The sequence below is a fragment of the Ailuropoda melanoleuca genome, chromosome 2, assembly GCF_002007445.2.
Source record: "Ailuropoda melanoleuca isolate Jingjing chromosome 2, ASM200744v2, whole genome shotgun sequence".
Classification (NCBI taxonomy): domain Eukaryota; kingdom Metazoa; phylum Chordata; class Mammalia; order Carnivora; family Ursidae; genus Ailuropoda; species Ailuropoda melanoleuca.
This window is the reverse complement of record NC_048219.1, coordinates 188,070,890-188,089,876: the sequence shown is the minus strand read 5'-3', so window position 1 is coordinate 188,089,876 and position 18,987 is coordinate 188,070,890. Positions and strand designations below refer to the sequence as shown.

At 40.9% G+C, this 18,987-nt stretch overlaps 1 protein-coding gene across 1 annotated transcript in view; it reads right to left on the bottom strand.

Annotated features, from left to right (window-relative positions):
• Window positions 1-18,987, bottom strand: part of COL4A3 (collagen type IV alpha 3 chain) — a 126,709-nt gene that overhangs the window by 26,195 nt on the left and 81,527 nt on the right. The window contains exons 7-18 of the mRNA XM_034642590.1: window positions 16,735-16,905; window positions 14,117-14,209; window positions 13,339-13,434; window positions 10,710-10,780; window positions 9,711-9,893; window positions 7,666-7,834; window positions 5,599-5,691; window positions 4,649-4,753; window positions 2,905-3,002; window positions 2,231-2,381; window positions 1,769-1,882; window positions 644-811 (exon numbers count right to left, since the gene is read on the bottom strand). Of these exons, the coding sequence (XP_034498481.1) occupies window positions 644-811; window positions 1,769-1,882; window positions 2,231-2,381; window positions 2,905-3,002; window positions 4,649-4,753; window positions 5,599-5,691; window positions 7,666-7,834; window positions 9,711-9,893; window positions 10,710-10,780; window positions 13,339-13,434; window positions 14,117-14,209; window positions 16,735-16,905 (1,512 nt within the window). The remainder of the gene's footprint in view (window positions 1-643; window positions 812-1,768; window positions 1,883-2,230; window positions 2,382-2,904; window positions 3,003-4,648; window positions 4,754-5,598; window positions 5,692-7,665; window positions 7,835-9,710; window positions 9,894-10,709; window positions 10,781-13,338; window positions 13,435-14,116; window positions 14,210-16,734; window positions 16,906-18,987) is intronic.

Sequence of the window (18,987 nt, the reverse complement as noted above, 5' to 3'; positions counted from 1 at the left end):
AGAATGATAAGGGAATACTATGAACAACTATATGCCAGCAAATCAGATGACTTAGACAAAATGCATAGATTCCTAGAGAGGCACAGATTACCAAAACTGACTGAAGAAGAAATAGAAAATCTGAGTAGACCTATAACAAGAAATTGAATTAGTAACATAAAGACTTCCCACAAAGAAAAGCCCAGACTCAGATGACTTCACTGGTGAATTCAACCAAATGTTTAAGGAGCATCCATTCTTCCCTAACTTCTAGAAAACACAAAAGAAGAAAATACTTTCCATTTCGTTCTGAGGCCAGCAGTACCCTGATACCAAAAAGAAAAGGACAGACTAGTGTCCCTTACAAATATAGATGCAAAAATTCTCAAGAAAATCCTAGCAAATGTCCTTTAATAGTAACACATAAAAAGGATTCCACAGCCAAACTTGTCATACCCTGGGTAATTGTGAAATGGGATCATTTCACCACCACCATTACCCTGCTCTCTGATCCCTTGCAAATAATTCAGTAGGAAACATTTACACTAACTGAAAGAGGAGTGTAGAGTCAAAAGCCAAGGCCTATGTCCAATTTATACATCCACCTTAAAAGAAAATGTGGAAGAAGGTAGAAGAAGAAAAATAAAAGCACAAAAAAGGATACCTGGTAATCCTAAAAATCCTGGATTTCCTGGATATCCTTTTTGACCTGGTTGTCCCATTTCACCTCGATGACCTGGCATTCCTGGTGGTCCAGCTTCTCCAGGAAAGCCTGATCTATCCAAGCCTGGAATACCTGGGTCTCCCTTTGGCCCTGTTTCACCTCTTCTCCCTATATATGAATAAATGAATGAATGAATGAATGAATGAATGAATGAACACACAACTGCTTTCCCCACTAACTCCAGAAATACATTTTTTATGGCTATAAATATTTAGCTGTGTGATTATGGACAAACCACACATTTATCTGATTGATTGATTGACCTCTCCTTGTACAATTTCTAAGATCCCTTCTAGCTTTAACATTCCGTTTCAGTGATTCATGCAGTAATAAAAGTGTAGAATTTAGGTCTGTTTTCTAGTCCTGCAGACACATCCTGGGACTGCACTTTACAACTGTAGCTTAGCCTTTAACCTGCAGAATACATACACAACCACTCAGGTGGAGGTGAGCCACCGGATACTTCTGGAAATAATAATAGCACTACTACAACTATTAATGTCTTGGCCGAAAATTGGTTTGTGAATATAAAAGCAATGTGATAGTCTACAGGCATTAGCTGAGTTCTAAAGGATTTTTCTCAGTTTGTAGATTTGAATGAGAAGAGCCAACAAAACAGAGTAAGTTTCACATAATCTGGGCCAGCCAGCCTGCAGCATTTAGGTTTATTTCACACCCTTATTTTATGTTGTTTGGGAAGCAATTAACTACGTATCTATTTACCACTTGATATACTTGTTGAGGTAAAGATAAAATTTTTTCTGAGAGTTTATATGTATATAAATATATGCGCAAATATAAGTTTATATGTATCTTCAGTGTTCATATAGTCTTGCATACAAGACACAAACCAATTTTATTGTATTAATTTCAGGTCTCTTATGCTCTAGGTGGTACTCACTGCAACAAATCCATGACACAGTTTAGATTGCTCAAACAACATTTCCCGTTGAACAGTGGTCAGGTCTTGCTGCTGGACAGTTCCCATCTTAAGTAGCAAAGCACAGAACAGGAATCTCATGTCACCTGTCCACCTAATGACTGGTTTCAAGGCCCTCCTCTTACCTTGCTGCCCTTCCAATCCGTTTAATCCTGGAAGTCCCTGGGATCCCCTGGGACCCACCATGCACCTTCCAGGAGATCCTTTTTCTCCAGGTGGTCCAGGCTTCCCTGGATCCCCTGCAAAATAAAGTCCAGGAATATATTCAGGTGCCAAACCCCAAGGTCCTAGTACTGTTATCACAATCTTTCTCTTGTAACTTTCCCCCTAAATTGAACCTATATTTAATACCACTGATATGCCTTTTATAAAGGACACTCGTTATAAAGGACAGAAGGAAAGAAGGAGGAAGAAAAGAAAAAAACAAAAGTAGGGCAGCAATGCTGAATGGAAAAATAATTAGAACCCACAGATTCTATGTGTTAAACTAGAAGTCTGAAAAGAATTCTTTGTCCTCGAGTACCTTCAACTTGCTGCATTTTAGCAGAGCTCATCGTGGAGAAAAGTAATCATACTTGCTTTTGTACCTTGGAGTCCATCAACCCCTCTGGTTCCTGGAATTCCGGGGAGACCTGGAGGTCCAGGGAGTCCAATTTCTCCATTTTCCCCAGAATTGCCTCTTTCTCCTGGAAAACCTGGTGTTCCTGGTTCTCCAGGCATGGCTAGTCCTGGTTCTCCCTGTGGCACAGAGATCATGTTAGTTTCACTATGTAACACTTCCAACTCTTTCTTGGCTATTGACTTGAAAATAATTCCTTTTGCAAAGTTACCACCATTCTACCATTCTTTCCTTTTTTAACTCTAGCTGCTAAGTTTCCTATAAAATGATGTTTGACCATTCTTGAGGCTCTGTAACTGACACCTTTGCAGAAGACTGAAATTGTCTGTAAACAGTCTAGATGTCTCTACTTTTGACAGCTTTTCTCATAGTGATCCACACTTTTTTAGAGCTCTTCCATTTTAAATAATTTGAATGTTTCTGAAGATTAAGGAGGAAGCGGGGAGGCAAACCTGTCTTCTAACACCTTTTCTTTTCCTTTCTAAAAGGGAGGGATGGTTCAGAGAAGCGTTAAAAAGTATTTAATATCTTCATCATCTACCAATATATAGATACTTTCTACACCCAGAGCATCCTAACTGGCTGATTGTGATTGCCCCCCGTTGTCCCCACACATCCCTCTGAGTTTTAATTCTTGAAGACCTTGGCTCCTGAGAGACCCGGTTCTCCAGGTGACCCGGGCTTCCCCATTTCTCCTGGATAACCTGGTGCTCCTTTTGCTCCTGGAAAACCTTGTTCTCCTACAGAGAAAACATAATAAATGTTGCAGGAGTAGGCTTAGTAAAAGATTTAGTGCAGTTATCTCTGTTATTTTATCTAATGTTTTAATGAGGCAAGTTGCTAGAGATGTTTTTATGGAAGTCTGAATGATGAAAAAGCCAACTGCTGCATTAGCAATTTAAAAAAATCCATTCCAAATCAGATCTTCAATTGAAAAAATGACTTTCTTCATTTTGTTGTTTTAGCATAGCTACAATTTTGATGCGGCAGTTCCACTGATCCCGGTCGACCATTTGGCTGACTTTTTCTTTTGGAGTACATTTTACATAAAATGTACAGCCAAGTGAATTTTTGCATGTCTATAAATCTATCCAAGTATGACCCAGACGAAGATATAAAGCATATCTGGTGCCCTAGGTAGCCTTTCTCAACATGGGTTGCTGAAGACAATTACTTTCTAATGCCATTGAACATAATGGATTAATTTCTTTCTTATAGATTTGTAATAGGAGAATTGAGAAAGGAGTCAAACATATCATTTGTTCTGTTCTCTGACTCACAAGATGAAACCCTGATGAATCAGGGCTGCATTCAGAGAGTTCTTTCGTGCCCCTAATTTGACCAATTTTTAATTCACAATTAGTTTATGGGATTATTAGGTTCAACTGGGAAATTTTGAGTCTGAACTTTCATGGATTTCTTAGGCTACTTCTTGTCCCCATAGTTTATAGCTCCTTCCAGAGGGTGAATCCATGGGTCTATTACGTGAGGATGCAATTCTTAATGCAGGGTCCATGAAGGAATAGGCAAAAATATGGGCCAGGCTGCATTACTTCAGAGATCATTGGGAAGACATCCAAGAAATTGGAGTCAAAGACATTCTTGAAACTATTACATTTTCCATTCGAATATTCATAAACTGAGATCAATATTCCCATATTTATGTAAGACTAATGCATGATAAGCACTAATGACATATTAATCTAGGAGATCAAGTACCAAAAAATGGACTGTATTTTGACAGACACTTTAAATAATACTGAAACAAACATAAAAGGATTATAAAATCTGAAAATCTATGCAACAACCCAGGGACTGAAATGGCTAGTATGTCATCCTGGACAAGACTCTGCTGTATTTGTTAGGTTATTGTTTGAGTTCTCAGCATCTGGATTTCTTTGGAGTGATTTCCCTTCAATGGGAAACAGCATTTGTTCCCAAAGGAAAATGACGTCTGTATTTTATAGGGGAGTATATAGGAAAACCAGTTATTTGTGATTCAATAGTTCTTTTTTTAATTATAAAAGAAATGTATAAAATGAAAAACGCATAAATGTAAAAAGTACAGACATTTATTAAGAAGTAAAGAAAAAATTCCTCATAATTCCACACTCAAAAAGAATCACTGCTACTATTTTGGTGAATTTCCTTCTAACTTTTTCTACTTATTTTAAAAAATTTAATTGAGAAGAGATGCATGAATCTATATGAATTCTGCCTTTCCCCTAACATTGTAAAGGTTTTTTTTTCCCCTCCCCATTTAAAATGGGTGGAAAACATTATTTTAGATATTACATTATGGATCTTTTCTATGTTATTCATGATATGTATTTATATTTTCTAAATAACCACAATAAACCTTATGTTTTAAAATTTGTACATTTACCCTTAGGTCCAGGGGGCCCAGGGAAGCCAATTCCTGGAATTCCTGGTTCACCATCAGGCCCAGGAAGACCCGGATCACCACATTTTCCTATGGATCCAGGGACACCTGAAAACACACACACATCCACATAAGAAACTTCCCTTCATCTTGCCCTGAAACAAAAAGTCTCAGTTTCTGTGTCATTCTAGGCCTTTTTGGAAATTAAGAAATAATTTTAATATAACCCCAACTGTATACTCTTCCTCTCCATTCTTATCCAATGGACTAATCTTTAGGAGCTACAAATAATGTTTAAGATAGAATTTAATTCCTACAAAGAAATATTCTAGATATCTTGAACTACATAAGTCTCCCTTCATGCATGCAAAGTTAAGTTTTAGATCATATTGGCAAAGAAGTGACATTTTCAAATGAAGTTGCAGGAACTGGCTTGATTAACCGCTGGCGAACATCACTTATTCCCCCATCAAAAATCCATGGAGATTGTTCTGCTCTCGAATTCCTTTTAAGTAATGGTATTGATTCTTTTTTTTTTTTTTTAATCAGAGGCACCAATGGGAATAATCTGGACAATCTCAAAGAACGATGACAAGTCCCTTGCCTGTGGACTTGTCATCTCACAGAATTCTGTCCTCTGCTCTCTTTTTTTTTTTTTTTTTTTAAAGATTTTTTTTATTTATTTTGACAGAGATAGAGACAGCCAGTGAGAGAGGGAACACAAGCAGGGGGAGTGGGAGAGGAAGAAGCAGGCTCATAGCAGAACAGCCTGATGTGGGGCTCGATCCCATAACGCCGGGATCACGCCCTGAGCTGAAGGCAGACGCTTAACCGCTGTGCCACCCAGGCGCCCCCCTCTGCTCTCTTTTGATGCCAACAAATACAGTTTTCCCCTACACAGGGGACAATATTTTTTGATGCCATGCACCAGACTTGGCAGAGGGGATACTCACCAGGTGGACCTTGGGGGCCAGCACGGCCAGAAGGCCCTGGAGGTCCTGGGGGCCCTGGGACTGGTGTCGAAACACTGAATTCTCCTTTAGGACCTTAAGAAAGTTTGTGATCATAAGATTGGTGTGCGTATTGAAGCTTTTTTTTTTTTGGTTCAGAGGAAACAAATATTATATAAGGGGTTTATAAACATATCCCAAGGAATAGAAAAAAATAGTCTCTGCTTCCATAGGCTTCAAAACTGGTGTAAAGATGACCAACCCCCACTGAAACTTGCTTACTCAATTGAAGAATACTTATAAGCCTTGACTATTGCCTAAGCTTTGTTTTAATTAATAGCCCATCTCAATTCTGGTCTATTGAAAGTGAGGCTATCCTAAAAAAAATCGATAATATGGAATTCAGCTTAAACATGGGTGAATATTTATTTGGCAGGATATTTATTTATTGGGCCACTAGTTTGCATGGGAAGGAAGAATGGTATGCTGAACAAAACATGAAGTGTGGCTTGGGCACATATCTTAACCTCTCTGGTAAGTTCTTCATGAGTCATTGGGGAAATAAAACCTACCCAGCTCATAAAGATTTGAGCTAATGTGGTTATGGTGGCCAACATTAAAAACATGCTAGTGATATGTATTATACATATACTTATAGAAAAAATAAGTTTACAGTAGTGTGATGGGAAAAATTTGATGATAATATATTTTATGACAATGGGGTCCTTTACTAGAAATTTGCATGTAGAAAGAAGAAGATCTGAAGATGGATTAGAAGAACTTTTTCTGTAAAGGGCCAGTTAGTAAATAATCTGGGCTTTGTGGTCCAGATGGTCTCTCTTGCCACTACTCAACGCTGCCAACGTAGCATGGGAACAGCCAGAAACAATATGTAAATGAACGAGTATGACTGTGTGCCAGCAAAATGTATTTATGGACGCCGAAACTTGAATTTCATTTAATTTTCACGTGCCATAAAGGATTATTCAAGAGGTCTTTTCCCCCCCAATCATTTAAAAATAGAAAAAGCCCTTTCAGCTTTTGGGTCATACATAAATATGTGGTAGGCTGGATTTAAACTATGGGCCGCCATGGTTTGCCAATCCTTGGATTAGAACAACAGCCTCAAAAATAAGATGCAGGGAGAAAAAAAGGAAAAAAATATATATATAATCAAAAACGAAGCTTTATGTACATGTGTGGACAGGAATGCATGCAAACAATTTAAAAATATAAATACTTGTGGGGAGGCACTTACAGATTTTTTTACCGACGAGGGATACTATAAGAAGATTTGGAGGCCATTAGTTTGTTGGGTCTAACTCTTTAAAGTGATGTTATAAGTGAAAAAATGATATGATGGCATTGTTTGTTGAAAACTGCCAGCAACATGGCAATTCTCATCTTTTGCCATGTTCTCTGCCACAGATAAACATTGAAGATCAGATCCCTCCTGAATCCACCAACTATGTTCAGTACATGTGGATCCCAAAAAGTTACTGGGACTTTAGAACTATTGTCAGAAAACTTTTCTTCATTTATCTTAGATATTTTGAAGTTTTATTTATAAACCATCCATTGGATTATGGGTCAAAAAGAACAAATTTGCAAGAACATTAGTGGGCCCTTGAGACTTAACAAGAGGCTTCTCAAGATCACTATCATAGATTTCTGCCTCCCATTTGTCTACCATGACTGACTTGCACTCATTCCGTATATATTTTTTAGAGTTTTTAAAAGTAATCTCTACACCCAACATGGGGCTCAAACTCAGAACCCCGAGATCAAGAGTTGCAAGCTCCACCGACTGGGCCGGCCAGGGGCTCCCCATCCCATATATTTCTATTAGTAGTCTTATCTTAGGAAATTTCAGCTGGGCTGCTCGGTAAAGGGAAAATGAATGTTCTCTAACCTATCCTATGTATTCTTCCCCAGTGTCTGTGAGTTGACATGTTCTACTCATCAGAAGCAAGTTTCTATGCATTCCTTAGTCTTGGGGGAACTTCACTCGCTCTAGGAACCATGGACCTACTCCATAGGAAAACAGGACTGGAAAGAAAACTAACCAACCGGCTTCTCCAGGTGGTCCAGGGGCTCCAGGAATTCCTTGGGTACCCTTTGGACCAGGCTCTCCCTGTGGTCCATAGTTTGGTGGTCCAGGTGGTCCTGCAGGTCCTGGGGACCCAGGGGTGCCAGGATCCCCTGGAGGACCCTGGTCCCCCTTCTCACCACTCAGGGCCTGTGACAATAGGAATATGTTTGGATAGTGCTTCATTCCAGTATCTCCTTACCCGGGTTAATCTTACCATGAACAGGGCGACCAGATAAGCAGCCAATGAGAAAATCTTGAATTACAAAGCAGTTGGCATTTGAAGAGAATTATTATTAAAATCAGAGTGTGGTCTGGTTTCTGCTGTTTGTGCCCCTTGGACTTCAGCAGCATTTCATGAGCTTGGAAATCTCTTTTGAGTCCCACTGGAGGTGTCCTCCAGCAGAATGTTGTACATATAATAGCGCCTAATACTTTGTTCCCATCAGTCAAGAGTTCAAATAGCTTTAGAGCAGTCATTCATGGAAATAGCAAATTTCTAAAATAAAACCAGTACAGCAAACCTTTGTTTGGTCTTCACAGGCTATTTTCATCACAAAGGAGATACAGATACAGATAGACTGTATTCATTTTTTTCTTATAAAATATCTTTTCGGTTTTTTAAAGATTTTATTTATTTGTCAGAGAGAGAGAGAGCAGAAGCTGGGTGAGCTGCAGACAGAGGGAGAAGCAGGCTCCTTGCTCAGGATGAGGGACTCGATCCCAAGACCCTGGGTTCATGACCTGAGCCAAAGGCAGAAGCTTAACTGACTGAGCCAGCCAAGCGTCCCATAAAATATCTTTTTGTAATTGCACAGGCTATAACTTTGGAAATGACTTGTATATTTTAAACAAGTCAAATGTGACACAATAATAGAGTTCCTCTTCCTCCTCAGTATGGCCCCAAATAATAAATTTGACTCGATTTTTCATTGTTCAGTATCACTGGGTGACTGTTGTTTTTTTTTTCTTCCTTTTTCTGTAATGACAGGGCATAAGACTCAATATATCACCTCCTTAATGTTTTTCTTTATTTTACTTTTACTGGAAATTAGTGAGATGCAAAAGGAAGCATCATGTGAACTGTCTTGATACCAGACCAAAGAATTGTGGATTCTGTCCTTCTGTAAGTGTAACTGCACTCCCCCCCCTCCCCTGAGACAGCCAGGCCCCTTGTCAGAGAGTCTGAGAAACCCTGGACCCGCTTGGTCTCAGCCAGAAAGTGTTTTGTCGTCAAAAAGGTGTTGGGAAGACCGTATACCACATCTATATCTTGGGGAGCCACGCTTTATACTCTGATACTAAAGGGTCTGTAAACAAATCTTCACATTTATTTGCCAAGTTTTCCTGGTCAAGGTGGGACCCTCTTAATTGGATAACACCGATAAACCCTGGAAGAAGCTGGTATTTCCTAGAGCGGGCTGGGCAGTGTGCCTGGCAAACTTCTCACAAATACACTGGGGGGAGGTGCTCAGCCTCTGACCCCGTGACATTTTAAAATCGATCCCGGTAGGAATCTCTCAAGTGAACCTGTGAGACATTCTATCCCTATCCCTTGAAAGAGAATCTACAGAAGTGTAAGTATTTTGAATGACAAAACATTTATCTGTTTACTTGAGGGCACTACTCCTAAATATTGTGGTCTTTAAGGGTTTATTTTTACTTAAAAGAATGAACACTGCCCCCAAAATATTGACTAAAACTGTCCATTATTAATCATTTTCTAGAACTTGTCTATAAACTCACTGGATACAAACGTGGAACTGTAACTAGTGTAGGAGACAAGGTCATTATCAATGCAGAATTTTAGTTGGGCTAAAAGCACCCCTGAGTGCCACCCCTGTGTCGAAATACTGTGCATATTTGCTGGGGTTATTACGGCTCCTTTGAAGGCACCTCATTGTGCAGTTGCAAGGACCCACTGTGCTGAGTGGCCAACCATTTTCCAAATGGAAATCGTCCAATGTCACTTCAGAGCATTTCAATTGCAGGGAAGGTAATTTGAAAAAAGGTACTCGATACCCACCGGTTCACCTTTGGGTCCTGGTGATCCTTTGATCCCGGGAGTTCCAGGAATTCCATCCAAGCCCCTTCTTCCAGGTTGCCCTCTGAGTCCGGGGTCCCCTGAGGCACCTACTTCTCCCTCAGGCTGAGGTGCTTCACCTTTTTCTCCTTTAAGTCCTGGACCCCCCGGAGCCCCCGGGAATCCCTAGGGCGGTACAGAAACAAGGCTGCATTGCCTTTCAGGACAGCCGTTCTTCTGCCAATCTTAAAAAAAAAATGTCAACCAGACTTCTTCAATTTTAATCAATGTGGATTTTTTTTCTCAGACACTTTCTTGGGCCTACAAGTATAATGTCAAGCTTTTTGGTTTTCTTTTCTATTTGCTTCCAAAACTGGAAAAGAATACAGTTAGCCCAATTCAATGCAACACACACAGTAATATTATTCAATACGATACAAACATCATCATAATTTAGATTATGTTAGAATATTGGTAAATTTTAACATGCATCTATGGATAATTTGATTTAAATATATTTATCTTTCTATAACTTTCTGATTCACTGTGGCAGTCAAACTTTTAATTTTTAACAATTTACTAAGGTTTAATTTACATATTATAAGATGTATCAGTATACAAATACAGTTCAATGATTTTTAGTAAATTTGTACATTTATGCCACAATCACCACAATCCAGTGTTAAAACATTTCCATCATTCCCCCAAATTCCCTCAAATCCATTTGCTGTCAATCCCTGTTCCCAACCTCGTTGCCCCAGGCAACGACAGAGCCACCTTCTATCTCTCATACCATTTTAAATGATTATAAATTCATTACTTCATTCACTTATTCATTCACACATCATTCATTCATTTATTTAATCAAGTATCTATCAAATGCTCTAATATTAAGTACTCTTTGCCAAGCACCACACTGATAACCTATGTTGGCACAACTGTATTTCCAGGGTGTGCTATTTCCCAAATTAACACGAAAGCTTCCAAGCCATGAACTCTTACTGGAAATCCTGGAAGACCCACACTTCCTGGGTACCCTGGGTTTCCTTTAACGCCACCTGCCCCTTGTCCTCCTGCAAAGCAATGAATTATTAAATATTTATTGAATGCCAACTCCGAGTAGCCAGGGTAATACAGTATATGAAGAGAATAAGGTGTTCTCCTCTGAGTAAAGAAAGACAATTTGTATCTTAAAACACAGAGTTCAGGGAAAGTAACATACGCTCATTGTAAAAAACAGAGTCAGAAAGAACAGAGTAAAAAAATCACCCATAAATCTACCACCAGAGGACAATATTTGCTACAATTTTCATGTATGTTATTTATAAAATTTTATATCCATAATGCACTGGACATATACACGATATTTTGGAATCATGTCAATAAATATGCATATGTCGATAAATACAGATTTACAGCTTCATTTAAATGGTTGCATAGTAGTCTATCGTGTGGTTAGCCAACATTTATTCAGCTAACTGCTGTTTTTAGAATTTAGATCATTTTTCAACTTCAGCTGTGGTAAACAATGCTATGATAAATATCTCTAGGTATTTAGTGCTTCACACTTCTCCAATAATTTAAATAAATTCCTAAAAGTGTAAATGCAAGACCAAATGGACACAAACTCTTCTGAGGCATTGGATATCTGTTGCCAAATTGTGTTTTACTGTGCAATTTTACATTTCCTATATGTATTTAAATATCTCTGTAAAGATGATCCCTTTAGAGGGCCTTTTGGATGGATCTCAAGCCAATGTGTTAACAAATGTATATTCAGATTTTATTTTTTGCAAGAGTTGAGTCAGGATATATTTTTTAATAGTCTTCCCAATGGTTTTCCTGTTTCTATATCTTCTGTGAGCTATGCCTGTATATACACCGAGGGTAGAGAAACCAAGGAAAATACAACACTGCTAGTTGGTCATCAACAGTGAGCTGCCCACCTTGGGCTAAAGGTCACTCAAGGGGAATGTAGGGAAATAATGGTTGCTTTCCTCCTATTCTTCCTCTCCCTCCCTCTCTCCCCAGCTCCTTGCTTTCCTTTTAGTTTTGTTTTAATAGAACATTTCACCCAGAGCCTTAGGCACTGAATAGAAGCTGCATGAGGACTAGAGTCAGGGAGTCAGGGGGCAGAGATTACAGAGTAACTAAGGCATTTATGAAGCAGCAGGAAGGATTTGTGGGTGACAAAGGACTCTGGCTGAATGCATGTCCTCTATTGCTGAACATGGTGCCACACTGAGCATTTCTTCTTTGGACTGATACCCAACCTCCTTGAAGAGCCCGTGCCAATGCCAATGTCTACTTGATGGTGGTAACATACAAACAGTCCCTTATCTATGTTGCCAGGTAGACCTTTGGATTAACTTGCTTCCAAGGGAAGCCCCTGGCACAACAACAAAAGGATGCCGGCGTAGAGAGCAAGAGCACGGCTCTGGAGGAGAGCACCTGGATTTGAGTCCAGGCTTACCACTTCTGAGCTCTGCCATCTTGCGCATCAGTTTCTGCATCTGTTAAATGGGGTGAATGATAGCACTGATCTCTAGGATTGATGTGAGGAATAAGGCACGGACGTACATACGACCTGTAGAACAGTGCCGAGCACACACTCACTCTGTGACTTGAGCTCTTGTTGGTTAATGCTAGATCATTTGATGACTGTCTACAGACCAAGGTGGTTATGGCAGAACCAGGACTGCAGGCGACACGGCGTGAGAGGCCCTGAGTAGCCAGGAGAGTGGCATGAGGGCCAGAGGAACCCAACTAATGAGACTTTCTCTCCCTCAGGGTTTTGTCCGCGGCCAATTCTGTGACTGAAGAAGGGGGGGAGGTGGGGCAGCAGAGATGTGAAGCCTGGAGCAACCGTGTGGGGTGGAGGGTCCTGGTCTGGCACAGCAAGAGAAGTGACACGGGCTCTACTTGGCTCTCAGAATATTGGCCTCTGAGATGGTTTCTTCCCTCAAAAATGGAGTTAGTGGCTAATATTGGAAAAAAGTAAGATTTCAGATAAAAATCCTCATTTCTTTCTTCTCATGAAAAACTGGAAGATTTATCAATACAGGGCCTAAAATGCTGAAAAGTAACAATAGGCTGGAGCTGTGTGGGATGGCCCCCTCCAATGTCCCTTCCAGTTTACCACAGTCCTCACTACGCTATCGCCCCCCATTGGTGTGCTGACTTATTGCACTTGTGTCCTTCTGAAGAATGAAATAGTGCATCTGCCTTTGGCTCCACCAGAAGTAGGGACCTTAAAAAACAGAGTGAGGGGAGTTGTGTTTTTTAAGAAAAAAAAAATGAGAGCGAGCTTATTTTTTTATGGAAGAAAAAAGTGGTATGTGTGTGGGATGGCTGCCTTACCCCTCCTAGTTCCTACCCCTGGAGGAATGCCAGTCTACAATTCACGGGGAACCCCATGGTTTGCTAGAATTCAGCAACTAAAATGGAACAGGGGGAAATGCCCGTTTTTGTGTTATTTTGACTTACTTTATGTTAACAGAGTATGTTTTTGAAAATCTTCAAGTTCATGCAAACCACATCATGACATCCAGACATCCTATACCTTTTTTCATCACCCAGTGAGCTGACACTTTTATACTTGCAAAAACCCTTGCATGCAAAGTGTCTTTACCTGGTATTCCTTTTATGCCATCCAAGCCTGGCAGTCCTGGGAGACCCGGGGGCCCTGGGATGCAAGGACATTGTATGCACAAGAGGCCAGGTTCCCCTGCAGTGAGAGCACATGTACATTATTCATAAACCTACATTGAGTTTGCAGAAAGGACGGGTGTTTTCCAACCACGCAGGGATTGATTAAATTAAAAATCTGGGGGGGGGTATAAAAATCATTAAGGATGTTGTGCATGTTAATAAAAAATCATTCATCTAGAGGCACCTGGGTGGCTCAGTTCTGCCTCTGGCTCAGGTCATGATCCTGAGATCTTAGGATCAAGCTCCATATTGCATTGGGCTCCCTGCTCGGTGGGGAGTCTGCTTTTCCCTTTCCCTCTGCCCCTCCCCCCCCATGCTCTTGTTCTCTCTCTCTCTTTCTCAAATAAATAAAATCTTAAAAAAAATTGTTCATATATTATATTGGCTTACTTTATCTACCCAACCTTCTTAATATTCTTAGAGGAAATCCTGAATCAAGAATAAAATATCTACAAATCAGTACCTCTCTCCTTCAGTGCAGGATAAAACTCATATTCTAGACATATCCCACAATTTATTGCATGGGTGCTAAATACATGATTGATTCACAGGTAAATGAATACTTTGAGGCAATTCTTTGGAAAAGAAGCCATCTGTGACTGCAGTTGGGGAATCGTTGTTTTGAGGGTGGAGTCAGTGATAGGAAGGATGATGAGAATGGTTTGCTTTCATTGAGTAACACCACTGATTGAACTTACCTTTGGGCCCATCGACTCCTGGGATTCCTGGAAACCCTACAAGGCCTGGGAGTCCACCATCTCCAGGTGGACCTTGGCGAAAAACGATGCCACCTGCAAAAAGACAACACCAAAGCTAGTGTCTTATTTCTTTATGTGTTTTTTATTCAGTTAGCAAGGGTTTCAGTAAGATGTATTATTTTATATGCATTTCCCCCATATTTGTTTTGGAGGCTGCCTCTTTTGAAGGTTATCTGCAATTGAAGACAAGGGTGTTGACCAGATTTCCTTTCTAAATACCCACATGTGATATTCTTTGATACTGATGTGGTGATTCTTTGAAGTCTTGTTATCTGGCTAGTTCTCATCATAAAATCAACCCATGTTATTTTATCCAATTATTTCCAATTATTCCAAGATTATTGTTTCAGAATGTTTAGGCAAAGGGTCACATCTCATTCTTCTATTATCTCAAGTACATTGAATCTCCCTGATACACTGTAGATGCTTGATACGTACTCAGTGAAAAGGTTCCAACAGCGTTTCTTCTGTTTTCTCTGCATTGCTTGTTCATGTCAATTGAGTTTGTCATTCTTCAAGAAAGCTCTTCCCAGTTTTCCACTTCTCTGCTACCATAATGTTACAACGAACAGCTAAGGCTCTTAAACTCTTATGTTCTATGACCAGATTTTTTGGTCTTGCCATTTCAAATCTAGGTTGAAGGCAATGCCAATGAAACTAAATATTTCCAAACAATGCCTATAGCTGCTCCAAATTTCAGAGCAACAAGGTATCAGTGGAAACATTTAATTGAGATGGAACAGGGTGTGGGTAATGTTTGCTTGACTCTGAAAGGAAAGCTCATTTTGTGATCCAGTTTTCTGTGTCTTTAAGATGATTGGGTAGTTCTCTTTAAACAGTAAAATGTAATGACAGTTTTGTACTTAAGGCAGACATATATGTACATTTACACATCTATGCATTCGTATTTACTTGCATAGTTTCATAGTCATTTCATACTTAATTCAACAAACATTTGAGTACCTCTATGTTCCAGTCCCCTGTGCTACATGCTGAGCTTAAAACAGCAAACAAGACACAGTCCTTGACTTCAAAGAGCCTTGAGTCTCATGGGGGAAACTGACAAAGACAGGCTATGTGAAGAACTCTACCGTTGGGATAAGCTTGAGTGTTACGGGATGTGGGCTCAGTGAAAACGTTCTGCAGGACTTGACTTGAAGCTGCAACTGGATGAACAGACAGGTGTTGCTTAGATAAGAGAAGACAGGAAACCAGGGCCATCTCTAAGGGGAGAGGATGCACAGTGTCTCGCAGAGGGAGCTATATTACCACAGGCACCCGGGGTCCAGGGCCCAACTACAGCACTCATTAGCTCCAAGAGCTGTGCACATCAGGCCCCTCGTCGATAAAATGAGCATATTAAACCTACATCTTGAAAAAGACTTGGAGGACTAGAAATTGTTAAAATCCCTGACACACGGAAAGGTTTTAGTTTAGTTTTATTTTGGTGTGTTTTCCACATAGGTTCACACCATAGCTTGACGGGTTTTGTTCTGAGACATTATATCATTTGATTGATGGGATAATTTCTTAAACAGCCATTGGCCTAAAGGGAAGCTTTTATTTTATTTTTTTCCAGTATTGCTCAAATAGCCAGACATTTAACTGAATTATCTTATTAACACTAAGAGCTTTCCAGATTATTCTTTTGGATCTTCCAGGTTTATAATCACACTATCTATAAATAATAAATCCTTCCTTTCTTAAAAACAAAATCCTGGACACACAGAAGATTCTTAAGGCTATTAGGAGGGTTGAGTATAAAACACAAGGCCTCCCAGGCATGTTCCAGAGAGGTCTTTTAAGAGACAAAGAACAACCCATCAGTTCTGAGGTTCTGTGCACCTGTCAGCCAGCAGAGAATGCTAAGTGTTTCTGTGGGAGGCTGGGGAGGAGAGGGCAGCTCCAGGCACTTCGCATCCTCTAGGCTGCAGCTCTGTGGTCTCTGACCCACCTGACCTGGCAGCATCTTGCCTCATGCCCCTGCTGCACACCTCCAGCCCGCACCTCCTTGCCCTGCATTTGCCTGCTAATGCCAGGGCATGGGATGCCCTGGGAGCCACGCTAACACAGCCTGGAAGCATGTGTGTGTGTGTGTGTGTGGTTAGTCTGGTCCTGTGGGATATATCTTTGACCCATGACTAATAGGAATCAGTGGATAAATTCTTGCCTCTTGTTCCTCTGGGACAGATTGTCCTGAAACAAAGTTGTAACTTCCAGGAAGATATTCTCCAGGGACCAGGCAAGCTGTTGCGAACTTGGCCGAGGCCAACCTGATAACCAGCCCTCCTTCTCTGCCAGCCTGATAACCGTCCCTTGTCCCTACCTCCGGCTCAGCCCTCTGTGGGAGCTCGGGCTAAAGCTTTGCTGCACCTGCGAAGTCCTCAGTCTACCCGAGCTGCTTTCACAGATAGTTCATCCAATGAGACAGCAGCCGAAAGGTTGCTCTTATATCCACACAGACTGATGGCCAAGCTGCAAGTGAGGTTCATTACCACGGATTTGCACACATCTGCTATTGGGCAAGGTACATAATAGTGACCCCATTAGGTATCTACCTGGTGGTCCTGGATATCCCGGCAACCCTATAGGGCCTGGTGAACCGGGACAACCTGGGGACCCCGGAGGACCCACTGCATTCTTTCCTGGGGGCCCTTGTTCCCCTTTACTTCCTTTCACGCCTGGAGGTCCGGGGGTTCCTCTGAGGCCAGGCCTCGATGACCCTTGGAGAAAAGAATCATTTTAGTGCATTTTAAATGTTCTCCTGATTCATATATGTTACTTTTTCAATTGCAAAAAGTAATACATTTCTGTTAACAAAAGTTACACAGTCGAGAGGTATATAAAGCATATAAAACAAAAAGAGAGTATCTTCCTTCCTTCATCTGTGGCCTTGTGAAACTAGGACAGCACAGCAAAGCTCAGCGCGTTCCAGTCCCATGAGGTAAGACAGGGACTTCTTTATTACAAGGGACTGAAACAGAGTCAGAGATGGACTGGTGTTTTTTTTGTTTGTTTGTTTAAAAGGACCTCATGAGAAATTCTTCCATGTGTGCTGCTTTGTAGATCTTTTCATGAGTGACTAGAAGATACCTACCTTTTAGTGTCTGAAATGAGAGAGAGACTGTCCTAATTGGATTACATCCCTGCCAGTCATCTCAGTTATAAAAGAACATGGCGGGGAGGCGGGCATCTCCCAGGAGAGAAGCCATGCCAGGTGGGACAAAGCCACTTTGTCCCTCTTAAGGTGACAAGGATGTGAGGAGAGGGCCAGTCTCGAATCCCTGCCTTGCAAACAGTTTAACTATAAAGAAGAAAGACCCCACCACCAAAGGGCTGAGAACCGGCAGGGGTAATATCTGATTATTTCTGATTATTGAGCATGAGGATTTTGCCAAAAAAGCAAATCCTTCTGATCCACATCTGCTTTAGAGCTTTCTAATTTTTACTCACTGTTTTCCTAAAGGAGGCTATTCATTACTTGAGGGGCCTGGTGGGGAGGAGAAAACTCTTCCCTAATCTTTGGCCAGACCTCTAAAATACCCTTTTGTATTCCAACTTCAAGAGATGCCCCTTGTTAACAGTTTTGTGTATATTTTTCCTTGCACATACAAGTACACACAATATTCATCCATTTAACTATTTTTTTTACAATGGCATTACAAAATACATCTAATTCTGCAATCTGCTTAATTTCAATTCATTTTCCCAAAATTATGAAATAGTTTTTTTTTTTTTAAGATTTTATTTATTTATTTGACAGAGATAGAGACAGCCAGCGAGAGAGGGAACACAAGCAGGGAGAGTGGGAGAGGAAGAAGCAGGCTCATAGCAGAGGAGCCTGATGTGGGGCTCGATCCCATAACGCCGGGATCACACCCTGAGCCGAAGGCAGACGCTTAACCGCTGTGCCACCCAGGCGCCCCTGAAATAGTTTAAATATACAACAAGGTATAGAGAAAAATGTAATCAATGTATCAAATCTTTGCTATTTTTTTCATGGTTTCGTTTCCTCTACAAAATGATGCATGATAGCATTACAGTTATAATTAAAGCCACTGAGGTTATTCCTTGATTAAATGTCCTTGATCCTAGTCTTCCTCTCTCAAGAGGCAACCACTCCAGTGACTCATGGGTGTTTAAAAACATGAAAGTTTAATCTATGGGGAGCCTGGGTGGCTCAGCTAGTTAAGCCACCTACTCTTGGTGATGAGGTTGGGGAATATACGTTAGGTTCAGTGGGGTGGAGTCCGGAGCCAATGACCAAGAAAGAATTCTTGAGGCGTCTTTGGTGCAAAATTGGTGGTTTATTAAAGCACGGGGACAGGACCCATGGGCAGAAAGAGCTGCTGCCCCGGGGTTGTAAGGAATGGCCTATTTTATACCCTCAAGTGGGGAGGGGGCTAGGGATAGTGTAAGTCTCTAAGGAATTTTGGAAGCAAGGTCTCCAGGACCTTGAGGGGGCTAGCTACTGTTGGGAAAGGGTCATTTATTACCGTCTAATAAAACCATAGTCATGAGACCCTTCAGATGTATATGGGTGGGCCATATGCTTGGGGGATGATTGCCAACACGGATCTTGGCGNGGGGGGGGGGGGGGGGGGGGTAGTGGTTAGAGATAAAGGAAGTTTCCAAAGGACTTTTTATATGTTGAAGTAGACTCAGGATCTTGGTGGAGGGGAGGGGATCAGGCCAGGACTGCCTTTTGCCCTTAGCGAAGTATTAACATCGAGGCAGCTGAGTTCCTAGAGGAATGTCTCCATGCCTGTTTCAAGGACTTGTCAATGGGCTGTAGGTAGTAAGGACTGTTT